Source organism: Monodelphis domestica, chromosome 5, assembly GCF_027887165.1.
Source record: "Monodelphis domestica isolate mMonDom1 chromosome 5, mMonDom1.pri, whole genome shotgun sequence".
Taxonomy (NCBI): domain Eukaryota; kingdom Metazoa; phylum Chordata; class Mammalia; order Didelphimorphia; family Didelphidae; genus Monodelphis; species Monodelphis domestica.
This window is the reverse complement of record NC_077231.1, coordinates 280614622-280627089: the sequence shown is the minus strand read 5'-3', so window position 1 is coordinate 280627089 and position 12468 is coordinate 280614622. Positions and strand designations below refer to the sequence as shown.

At 40.4% G+C, this 12468-nt stretch overlaps 1 protein-coding gene across 6 annotated transcripts in view; it reads left to right on the top strand.

Annotated features, from left to right (window-relative positions):
* Positions 1-12468, top strand: part of TRAK1 (trafficking kinesin protein 1) — a 257382-nt gene that overhangs the window by 100909 nt on the left and 144005 nt on the right. For 2 of the 6 annotated variants that reach the window (XM_056800219.1, XM_056800220.1), the window contains exon 3: positions 3956-4237. Coding sequence is in view for 4 of the 6 variants with exons in the window: in XM_007505048.3 (XP_007505110.2) it covers positions 11763-11850 (88 nt within the window). In the remaining 2 variants the exon portion in view is untranslated. Of the gene's footprint in view, positions 1-3955; positions 4238-11506; positions 11851-12468 lie in introns of those variants that run through there. The other 4 variants (XM_007505048.3, XM_007505049.3, XM_007505050.3 and 1 more) reach the window with 4 other exon arrangements.

The following is a 12468-nucleotide window of genomic DNA, read 5'->3' as shown; positions in this document are numbered from 1 at the left end:
TTATGCATAAAGAGTGTACTTTGCCCTTAAGGGCTATTATCTCAGCATTACCCACTTCAGGTCATTGCATCTATGTCCTGTTGCCTGGCTAAGCATATCTTGTTATGAAGAAAAGTCACATAATTTGGATACCCTCCCCCCCCCCAAAAAAAGATTGTTGCATAGAAATACAGTTTTGCTTGTGTGGAAATCATAGCCTTCACAGAAGGTGCATTGGTACAAGTGTGAGAAGGACTTTAACACTCATTAGCTCTATAATCTGAAGTCAAATTACTCAGTTCATCTGTGCCTCAGTTTCCCTATTTATAAAATGAATACCCATATTCACAGGGCTGTGGTAAGAGCAACTTGTGAAACTTACTATGTCCAGGGCTTTCCCCCACCCACTGTATCATTGTGCATCTTGAACAGAATCTATTCATAATCTGGTAGAACTAAGCTGCAGGAGGGCAAGAATTGTTTTAAATTTGTCAGTGTGCTCTCAGGATCTCATACTTGGCCTGTGTTTAAATGGAACTAAATTAAATAGGTAGAAACCTGGCATATTAAAAAGTGAAATGTGTTTCCTTTGTGAGCATCCTCAACCTATTCTTCACCCTTTGCTCTGCCCTTCTCACAAAGTTGTGAGGTCTTAAATAATGCTAATAGGCAGCACGTTTAAAGGCAATAGATTAAGGCAGAGAAATATTCAGAGAATTATAAGTCTGAGCAAATCCATTGATCAAAGGAAGGATGACTCTAATCACAATTATTTGGAAGTATTATGTTAGTAATTTTGAGCTCTACAAAGCTGATACATGAAAAGGTACTAGTTAAGACAATGAAGTACCTTGTTGAAAATTTACATCAGGATACATAATGTATCAGAACCAAAACTTAACATTGTTAAGCTTTTTGTTATTTGTTATGTTAAGCGTTATTGTAATGCCTAGAAGAGAAGTAGTCTTTAAAGAATCCTTGCTTTCTTGAAGACTTTATATTTTAAAAAAGTTCTCATTTTAGATGAGGTTCCCTTTATTTGTGGGTAGAACCATTAATATTGGCAGCAGTTTTTTTGAAGATCTTAGGAAGACTATGTGCTTTGTGACCCTGGGTAAGCCACTTAACCTCCATTGCCTAGCCCTTACTGCTCTTCTGTCTTGGAACCATTACACAGTGTTGATTTTAATATTGAAGGCAATAGTTAAAAAAAAAAGCAATACTAAGTATTGATTGAGTGGTAAGGGCTAGGCAGTGGGGGTTAAGTGATTCTCCCAGGGTCACAGAGCCAGGAAGTTCCTGAGTTCAGATTTGAACCCAGGCCCTCCTGACTTCATATTCCTTCTGTTCTATTTTCTAGCTGCCCCAAGAAGACACTAGTATTAAGGGGGATTAAGAAAGGCTTCTTGTAGAAGAATTTGAATTATTATTACTATTGAAAACTGAAATACTATTTCCTGGGAAGAAAGTATAGCAATTACTCTTCTATAACAGTAATTAATGAATGTGGCAGTCTGGAACGGAATCATTGTAATAACATCAACTTTGGAGTCAAAAGAGACTTGTAATAGTAATATAATGTAATAGTAATAACTTGTAATAGTTCCATTTCACAAATATGGAGTCCAACCAAGATTCATTTGGCATAACAAGTTTTCATCAGATGAATGAGGTATCACACGTGTCCCTCAGTAGATAAGGGGAGCCCTGTTACTCCATTCTAACTTTGATTATACCTTGCAGTCATTGCTGGATGTCAAGAATGTGAGTCTTGGCCTTTTCATTGACAACTTTCCTCTTTTTTCATTCAACTATGCTTTTGAACTCCCTTTTCTTGGTTTACTCCACTCTGCAAGAGGATCATGAATAAAAGACTTTAAGACACGCATTAAAGATTATCTTTGATCACGTGTCAGTCTCACTGCTACTTCAAATGCTCTTTGAAAAAGACCTTCTGTGCCATTGGATCCATTCCATTGACCATGTTATGAGTCAAGCAAAATGGAACCATCTCGAGAATTTCAAGTTTCTCTTTCATGAAACAGACAGTTGAAATCCACATATATACATTCATCAAAGAATCAAAAAGAATGTTTTCACCATGATGATGTATGATTTTTAATAATAATAATAAGAGAGGGAAAGAAAAAAAAGGTTCTTTTAGTCAAGTGAGCAGAGCAAAGAAAGACAGAGACTCATACGTGCAGCCCCACAGCGTGGGTCTCTCAGCCAAATTTATTTCCTAAGCCTCCTTATGTAAAATGAGGACATAACTTCAAAGGATGCTGGGAATGTAGCTCAGGTGTTACAAATTTTCTATCTGCACAATGGTCTCCAAGACCCAGTATATAGCCAACCAGAGACATTACTTCTATAGAGTGGTAATGGACTGATTGAGTACTGTACCATAGAGTTGGATCTGGGAACGTTCTCAGAGAAGTCACTTGGGGAAAACAGAAGGAGGCCTCAGAATACTTGCAGGTTTTTTTTCCCAGACAAGTCAGCTGCTGTCTTGGGCAGTGTGTACTGGTGAAGTCCCTAGAAGATGTTAGATTTAGTAAAGAGAAGGAGCATCCTGTCCTCCAGAGGTGTAGAGTTGAGAAGGAGGACTTTGAGCTGAGAGGGAAAGAAGAGGGGTGGCATAGGGGGTTAGAGGCATAGAGAAGGGGTAGATTTGGAGCAATAGCCACTCTAGGGAGTCAATCAGATGAGAATGAAAGGATTGCTGCCCTGTATTGGGGGCCCAGTTGAGACCAGGTTCCATAAATTTATAGTAGACATAGTCTACTATATTGGAGATTTCCCCCAATGGAAAAGTCTGATGGAGGGTGTAATCCATGTTTGGGATGTTGAAAGGGATGAGCATTGGTAGTATTAGGAGGCCAGGGATTGGAGGCTAGATAATAGGATAAAGTTGGGCTGATTAAAAATAGGATCAAGATTTTTTAAGGGACTCAGAGTGGGCAATTTTCATGAGGGAACTGGTAGTGGTTATTTAAAAAGATGATATCTCCTAGGCTTGAGTAATCCCTCCCCCTCCAATCATGCTCCACTTTTTGTGACCCCATTTGGGGTTTTCTTGGCAAAGATACTGGAGTGGTTTGTCCTTTCCTTCTCTAGCTCATTTGACAGATGAGGAGACTGAGGCAAATTGGGCTAAGTAATTTGTTCAAGGTCACACAGCTAAGTAAGTGTCTGAGGCTGGATTTGAACTAAGGAAGATGAGCATTCCTGACTTGAGGCCTGCCACTCTATCTACTGTATTAATTTTTGTTGATGTTCAGTTCTGCCTGAGTCTTTGTGACCCTATTTAGGGTTTTCTTGGCAAAGGTACTGGAGTGATTTGCCTTTCCCTTCTCCAGTTCATTTTAGGTTTAGTGACTTGCCCAGGGTCAACACAGCTAGAAAGGGCCAGGTCAGATTTGAGGGAAGATGAGTCTTCCTGATGTCAGGCTTTGTACTCTTTCCACTGAGCTACCTAGCTGACTTTTCTTTCTTCCTAATGGATGAGAAAATACTAATGTTAGGATGGTTGGTTACTAGAACTTTTCTGTCACCTGGGGCAAAATTATAGGGAATGATTTGATTTGAGAAGGGAGTTCAGGAATGTTCGGGTAAAAGAAAGTTCAGAGGCTTGAGTTGGTAGGAATGGTAGAAAACCTTAAGGGATGGTTTCTCCAGTCCAGAATAGCTATAAGTGATTGATTTCAGCTCTGCCCCAGGCAGGGATGTTGATTGGTTTATCACTCCCTACTCCATCTACTTGGGGAGGTGGAGAAATCCCTGAGTCTTGCCAAGAGACTTCACATATTTTCTGAGTCTTACCTGCAGATCTCACCTGTTTAAATGACGAAAAGAGTACCTATGTTCTTAAGTAAATATTGACTTTATTAGATAGTTTGTGAATTGATGGCTTCATAGGCACTGCAGAACTTACCTCGTTCTTTTACTGATATTCCTGATTTTCCTTTTGCAGATCCCTTTAAAGAGTTCCTGTGTCCAGAAGACCTAGACCTGATCCCTCCAGCCCCCAGCACTGGTCCCCCCCATGGCAGTTTGTATATCCCAGTGAAACCTGCCAAGCTGGACGCCACAGCTTTGCCCACCGACATCTTGGCCACCACTGTGCCCCTTCCTGAGACTTGCGACCATGCAGTCTTAGCCTGCAGCCCAGGCATTCACGAAGAACACTATGTAAGTGAAGCCTTGGAAGATGTGCCAGATTGCAGGAAATACCGAGATGCCTGCACCATTACTGGTAAGTGCCAGCTTGGGGGTGGGATGTGGGGTTGTTACCCTTGCCCTGGGGAGGTGCAGGATAGGATATCTAGTCTTCCCTCCATTCTTAACAATTTTCAAAGACTCTCTCTTGTTTCTAAGACAAAATGCAAATCCTTGTAAGGTTTGGCATTAAAGCCCTCTATGATCTGTCTCCCTAGGATCTACAGTCTTATTTCATATTACTGCCTTCAATGCAATGAAAAAAAACAAAACTTATTACCTTTATTGGTTCCATGGCAGAAGAGTGGTAAGGGCTAGGCAGTGGGGGTTAAAAGACTTGTCCAGGATCACCACCCAACTTGAAAGTGTCTGAGACCAGATGTGAACCCAGCTCCTTCTGACTCTATGCTTGGATGTCTGTCTACTGAGTTGCCCCACTTCATGCTTTCTTCCTTCAAGGCAGACTAGAATGCTAGCCGACCTCATACAGTACCTTGTGTCTCTTGCCTCTTTATTTTACATAATGGTCCTCAATGTTCAGAATTCTCTTTCTCCCTACTTTTGACCCTTAAAATCTTTTTTCCAAGGATAGCTTGGGTGTTCATTCTCTTATTTACGGCCTTAACTGATCTCCATGTCTTTTACATTTCTACCCCCTTTTGAAATGGTTTTCTGTTATTTTGAATACATATTATATTTGTTTATTTCTTATTATTATATTCCCATTCCTCTTAGAATCCCTAATTGTTTTGGGAGCTTTGTTTGAGGCCCACCACATACCAACAAGAGGCTGTTCCCTTTTCCTGATGGCACCTCCTCCCCTTCTTGTTTGTGTTTACTGTGAGGCTATTTTTTCCTATAAAATCTCCTTAAGGCTGGAATCTTGTCTTTTCTTTGTACCTGCCCATCACAATCAATATTTATTAAGCCCCTCCTATGTGCCTGGCATTGGGCTAAGTCCTGGGGAATCAAAGAGGCAAGAGACAGCTTAGAGTGGAATGGGCAAAACAATGCACAAACAAACACAGACAAAGCAAACTCTATAAGTAACAAACAGGAAATAACCAAGAGGGAAGACAGTAGAATTAAGTGGAGGTGAAAAAGGCTTCCTATAGAAGGTAGGATCCTTGTTGGGACTTGAATGAAGCCAGAAGAGCTAAGTAGTCCTAGTAGAGGGAGAGTATTCCAGGTATGAGGGGATAGACAGAGAAAATACTTAGGGATGAAGTATCTTGTTTGTTGTCACTGGATCAAAGAGTAAATGTTGAGAATAAGGTATAAGAAGACTGAAAAGTTGGAGGGACAGGATTAGGTTATGAAGGGCTTTGAATGCCATTTTGTACTTGCTCCTAGAGACAAGGGGAAGTCCCTGGAGTTTCCTGAGTAGAGGGAGGAATAATATCAGAAGTGAGCTTTAGGAAAATCCTTTTAGTGGCTGAGCCCAGTATGGATTGAAACAGGCAAAAGACTTGAGGAAGGCAGATTGACCAGAAACTATTGCAATGTGGTGTGAGGTGATGAGGGCTTGTCCTGGAGGGGTGTCAGTGTCAGAGGAAGGAAGAGGGGGTACATTCAAGGGATGGATTAAAGGTGAAATGAGTGAAATTGATGGTTCTTGGCAACCTCTTGAATATGGGTTGGTTAGAGATGATGTTGAGTCCAGGCTTACATCTAGGTTGATAGCCTGAGGAACTGGGAGGATCATCTTGCTGTTTGTAGTAATAGGGAAGATAGAACAATGACTCTGTTTTGTACATATTGATCTTAGGATGTCTATTCTATATTCCTTTTGATAGGTCTAAAAGGTAGCTGGGTATATGAAGAGTGGGATTCTGCAGAGAATTTATGGCAGGGTGGGTTCACTTAAGAATCATCAGCAAAGAGATGGTAATTAAACCCAGGGGAACTGATGAAATCACCAAGTGAGGCAGTATAAAAGGAGAGGAGAATCAGGGATGTTTAGGGTGGTAGTTGTTTTTCCAGCTCATTTTACAGACATGGAAATGAAGGCAAGCAGGGTTAAGTGACTTGCCCAAGGTCATGGCTAGCAAAGTGTCTGGGGTCAGATTTGAACTCATGAAGATGAGTCTTTTTGACTCCAAGCCTACTCCCTCTATCTATTGAGCCACCTAGCTGCAACAACAAAACTAGCTAGGGAGATAAGAGAAGTCCTGTTCAGAAAGGTAGGAGGAATACCCCTGTGTCCTGAAAACCTGGAGATAACTATCTGAGAGAATGATCCATAGTTCTGAAGACTTCAAAGAAGACAGGGGTTGGAGCACTTATGAAATAAATGAACACGCATTCCCAGATGCCACATACTGTGCTAAATACTGGGGATGCAAAGAAAATACAAGCAATTTCTACCCTAAGAAAGGGTATCTCAGTGTTTAGTGATTGATTTGCCTAGCACAGTGTGAGCTCCTAGAGGGCAGGGATGGTTAAAGTTACTTCAAGCATGAAGCCACAGTGGGCAGAATTGAACATGAAATAAAAAATAATTGGAGGAAGACTTTGGACTCACAGTTGGTCCTTAATAAATGGTTGATTGATTTGGAAAACTGTAATGTACCATGTTTTCTACCACTTAAATGCCTGTCAAAATGATTCTGGCATAGAACCATTGCATATCAGCCAGTCATCATTTATTGATTGTCTAGTATATTCATCAATTCTGTGCTCAGTACTTGAAGAATCTGAGGCAGCAAGGTGGCTCAGAAGATGGAGAGCCATGCATGGAGATCAGAAGCCCTTGCCTCAGACTCTTCCTAGTTGTGTGGCCCTGGGCAAGTCACTTAATCCTCATTGCCCAACCCTTATTGCTCTTCTTTCTTGGAATCTATATTAATATCATAATATAAGTAAGAGTTTAAAAAAATCTTGAAGAATCTACAAGACTGTAGATATGGGGACTTCCTCTAAGGAAGCAAATCATGGTTCAGAAAGGTGGCTTCCATGGGCTGCCAGATGAGATCAAATTCTAGCTAATTCATTATAAAATGTAAGCTCCTGAAAGCCTGACTTGGTTCAGTGTCAGTTCAATTAACAAGCATTTAAGTGGCTGAGGCACTATACTAATAGGTGAGGATATGAAGACAAAAAAACCTGCCCTGCCTTCAAGGAGCAGACACTCTGAAAAACATAGGTAGATACTTCATAAAAGGTACAAAGTGAGTACAATGATGCTTTGGGGGAGGAAGTGTACTAACAGCTTAGGAAGTTAGGAGGGGGATTTGAAACTAGGATTCATAGATTTCAGGGGATCTGTGAATTTGGATGGCCAAAAAAAAATTCTGCATCTTCACCTTTTTTAAACTCTATGTAAAATTGAGTATTTCCTTCACTTACGAATGCCGGCAAAAAACCACAGTAGAATAGGCTTCCCCAGACTGACAGGGGGGTTATACAGAAAAAAAGGTTTTTGGTGCAGACATGACTTATATGGAAATATGTTTCGCATGACTTCACATGTTTAATTGATAGCATATGACTTGCCTTCTTAAGGAGTGGGAGGGAGGAAGAGAATTTTGAAACCAAAATTTAAAAAAATAAATACTAAAATTTTTAACATGGAATTGAAAAGTGTTTAATAAGTAATAAAGATATATTAAAAATAAAGAATTTTGGTGGAGCTGAATCTTGAAGGGGCAGTGAGGAGGAAGGGAGTTCATCCTAGGCAGCCAGTTCAGAAGTGGTGAGATGGAAAATGGAGGAGTGACATGTGAGAAGGACAGTGAGAGGGCCAGTATGACTAGACAGTAGAATACCAGGATGGAAATTAATATGTAAGAATACTGGAAAGCTAGCAAGGGGTCAGGCTATGAAGAGATTTAAATATTAACGAGAAGAGTTTATGATCCTTTAAGCAACAGGGTTTAGGGTAGGGGGATGACAGTCAGACCTGTTTGATGGCTGGGAAGGAAGAGAGATTAGAGTCATTTAACATTTTAAAAAATTAAATTAAATTAAAATTCTAATTAAAATTAAATTTAAAGATATTTTATTTTCCCAATTGCATATAATAACAATTTTCAACATATGTTTTCTAAAATTTTAAGATCTAAATTTTTTTTCTTTTCTTCTCCTTCTCTGAGATGGTAAACAATTTGATTTAAGTCAGCATTTGTTGATCGGAGTCAACAGACATTTGTTAAAGAGCCTGCTGTGTGCCAGACATAGCTAAGTAGCACAGTGGATATAACTGGTCTTTGAGTCAGGAAAACCTAAGTTCAAATCCTGCCTCAGATACTTACTAGCTATATGACCCTGGGCAAATCACTTAATCTAGCTTGCCTCTGTTTTCTTATCTGTAAAATAAAATGGAGAAAGAAATAGCAAACCACTCTAGTTTCTCTGCCAAGAAAATACCAAAACAGGGTCATGAAGAGTTGGATACAATTGAAAATGACTGTCCTTAAAACTATGGGCCAGGCATAGGTTGGTGGCATGGTAGATATAGCTCTGGTTCTCAAGTCAGGAGGACCTGAGTTTAAATCTGGCCCCAGATACTTACTAGCTATGTCACCCTGGGAAAATCACATAACTCTACTTGCCTCAGTTTCCTTATCTGTAAAATGACCTGGATAGGAAATGGCAAACCACTCCAGTATCTCTGCCAAGAAAACACCAAAATGGGGTCATGAAAAGTTGGATACAACAAAGAATGACAGAACGATAGCATCAGCAACACGTGCCAGGCACTGTACTAAGACTGGGGATCCAATATGAAAAAAGTCAGCTGCTGCCCTCATGGAGCACCCAAATGGGGAAAAGATAAGACATAAAAAGGAAGCTAAAAAAGCAGCGAGGTGAGGATCTAACACAGTAAGAATATACAACAAGGGAATGATGAGTAGCTCTTAGCTTCTCTGGATGGATATGGATATTGTCTCCTCTCCATTTGGAAATTCCTGGTCATTAGTCATCAGGGCATTGTGACTTGTATTAGTCTTAGCCACAGTCTGAGAGACCCAGACTCCATGGGGCAGAGAGTAGGGCATGGCATCCAGGAAGCCAGGGGCCATTTAGGTCTCAGGAATGGCTTTGTCCTGGGTCTACCCCAGGTTAACTGGGGAATGAAGCTGTGACAGGGAAGCTGAGGCCATTAGCGTCCCAGGGGCAGCTTTGACCCATTGCATCTGGTAAGATGATACATTATTGGGCAGATACTGTCTGTGTTGGGTAAAGGGAGTTCTTTATATCAATGTCAGGCAAATGATCCCCTGAAAAAGTGATGAGGAATTGAGATGGAATCTTAGGATTTAGATGATGAAAACGATTTTTGAGGTCATCTAGTGCCATCATTTTATAGATGAGGACGATGGAGACTTGCCTAAAGTGACCCAGATAATAAATAGCAGGGCTAGGCAAAGAACCGAGTTATCTTGGTTCCAAATCCTGTGATTTTCACCACATTGCTCTAAGGAGAAAAATTTCCTGACATAGCAGTCTGATTAAAATATTTTTAGTCACTTTAAAAAGGAACAGAAAGGCTGTATGATAGAGTGGGGAGAACCCTAGGAAAGCTAGGTGGCACAGTGGATAAAGTGCCAAGCCTAGAAGGAAGAAGACTCGTCTTTCTGAGTTCAAATCTTGTCTCCGACACTAACTAGCTGTTTGTCCTTGGGCAAGTCAGTTAAACCCCATTGCTTAGCCCTTACTGCTCTTCTGCCTTAGAACTGAAACACAGTATTGATTCTAAGACAGAAGATAAGTGTTTAAAAAAAAAGTGTCAGAGCTGAAAGGACTGATCAACAGTAACAACAAAGGTCAAGAGATCTTGGGGCAGCTGGGTGGCTCAGTAGATGGAGAGTCAGGCCTAGAGAGGGGAGGTTCTGAGTTCAAATTTGACCTCAGATACTTCCCAGCAACTCTGAGTAAATTACTTAACTCCCATTGCCTAGCCCTTACTGCTCTTCTGCCTTGGAACCATTATATAGTATTGATTCTAAAATGGAAGGTAAGGGTTTAAAAACAAAAAGAAAGAGATCTGGGTTCTTATTCTGGCTCAGACTGCCACTGATTAGTTGTGTGAACTTGGGCAAGTCAATTAATTGGGCTTCTTCATCAGTGACCCTTCTGTCTCTACAATTCAATGAGTTAGGGTTAGAGTTACCTTTTTTTGTGAGAAAAGCTTTTTGTGAGAAAGAGAAAGGAGGGAGGCAGGCATTGCAAAGCAGCATTATAGAATAGAAAGAATGCTGAATTTGGGGGATAGACTTGACTTCAGATCCTGGTAACTTTGGACAGATCACTTAATCTCTTTGGTCCTCAGTTTACTCCTTTGTAAAATGGGAAGAATTTGACTACCCCCTTGAGAAGTCAGGGTTCAGGGAAGGGAGGAACTGTCATTTTTTTTTAAGTGAAGAAATGAAGCTTATTTTTATTACAATATTTTGGTAAGTAAAATTTCACTTGCCTCTCTTGTTTTGGAAGAGTGTTTTTTAGCACTGTACAAAATGGATTACTCTTCGTAAGATCCCATTTAGCCCTAGATCTGTCTATGACTGGAAATAGCACTGGGCTTCCTGTCAAGAAATCAGTGTGTCGGTCCCAGCTTTGCACCTCCAAAGCAATTCTCTCTGAACCTCCTTTTCCTCATCTCTAAAAGGAGTGGGTTGAAATCGTCATTATCCAGTCATTTTCAGTTGTCTATGATAGTCTATGCATCAAATACAGTAGAAGGTGAGATGCGATAAGGACTTTTGTTGTTTTCCGATCATGTCTGACTCTCCATGACTCCATTTGGGATTCTCTCTGCCAAGATATGGTAGTGGTCTGCCATTTCCTTCTCCAGCCTATTTGACAGAGAAGGAAACTGAGGTTAACAGGGTTAAATGATTTGCCTAGGGTCACACAGATAGTAAGAGTTTAAGACCAGATTTGAACACAGGAGGATGAATCCCCAGCTCCAGGTGTGGCACCTTATACATGGTGCCAACTAGCACCCCTTGGGGTTGAAACAGGTAATCCCTAGCTCATTATAAATAGTCAGTGATGCCTTCTAGTTTTTCTATATTGGAAATTTTTCTAGTATTGGAAACAGGTTGTTTTGAAAGCTAAAAAACCAGAGAGAATATATAAATTTAGATCTTTTGCAATTTCTGCAAAGAACATTTTAGAAAACCAGATTTGTATTTGGCTTTTGATTACAAATAATATCACAACATCTACCGAGGTCTGAATGGTGGAGTGGCTTTGTTTTTAGTTGGGAAGGGGAGAGATTAGTCATGGGAAGGAGAAGCAGGGCACCACAAAGACCCTTCCTCACCAGAATATTATGTGCTAGTTGTGTCCTATTCTGGGTGCCCGGTTTTCTGTTAGGGGTGGTTTGACAGAGTGCCGAGAAGAGAATTTGGGCGTATAGCCCAGAGTTATGTAACCAGTTGTGATCTTCGAACAGCTCAGTTTCTGTAGACCTGCCCCAGCATACAAAGTGAAAGGCAGAGGAGGGGGCCAGGAGGTAGTTGCTTCTCAGCTGGTGTCCGACTCGGAAGCTTTGCCCCGTTGGTCTGGGCTTTTGAGATTGTGTCTCAGTGTTTCTCTGCTTTTGGTTTTTGCCCATGGCATTAGTGGCACAGGTTGGTGAGCCTTTAGTCACCAGTTCTTTGGTACGACTTCAGCCCAAACTGATAAGGACAAATAATTTTGGTAAGTGTGACTGACCATGGGTTTTTTTTTTTTTAAGTTATCTTCTGAGTGTTCTTAGTAGGGCAGTATGGAGACAACAGTTTCTTCTTTTTATGTCTTGTACTGATCTGCCCTTTTACCTGTAGAATGTTCTTAGTTGATCTAAGGTAACTTATTTGAGGATACAGGGTTGTAATCTTTTATTTTATTTTGGGCTTGGGGGTGTGCATGTGGTGGGAGGAGCTCTAGATTTGAAATAAGGAGAGCTAGGTTCAATTCTCATCTATTCTACTGCTATGTAGTCCTCTTATATCCCAAAGCAATGAGAAGGATTCTGGATTTATAGCCACAGGTCCTGAGTTCAAATCCCAGCTCTGCTACTAAAAGTCCTAGATTTGAAAAGGAACTTTATGGAATTCCAGGTAATAGATTTTGAAAGTGCTATGGTCCAAATATGATAGGAATTTCAATTTCAAGATAGAAGGAAGAGCTAGAAGCCTCTCATTTTATAGATGAGAAAATCGATGCTTATAGGGGTCAAGTAATATAATAATAATGATGATGGGAATAATAATAATAATAATAATAATAATAATAATAATAATAATAATAATAATAATAATACCCAAGTCATACAGG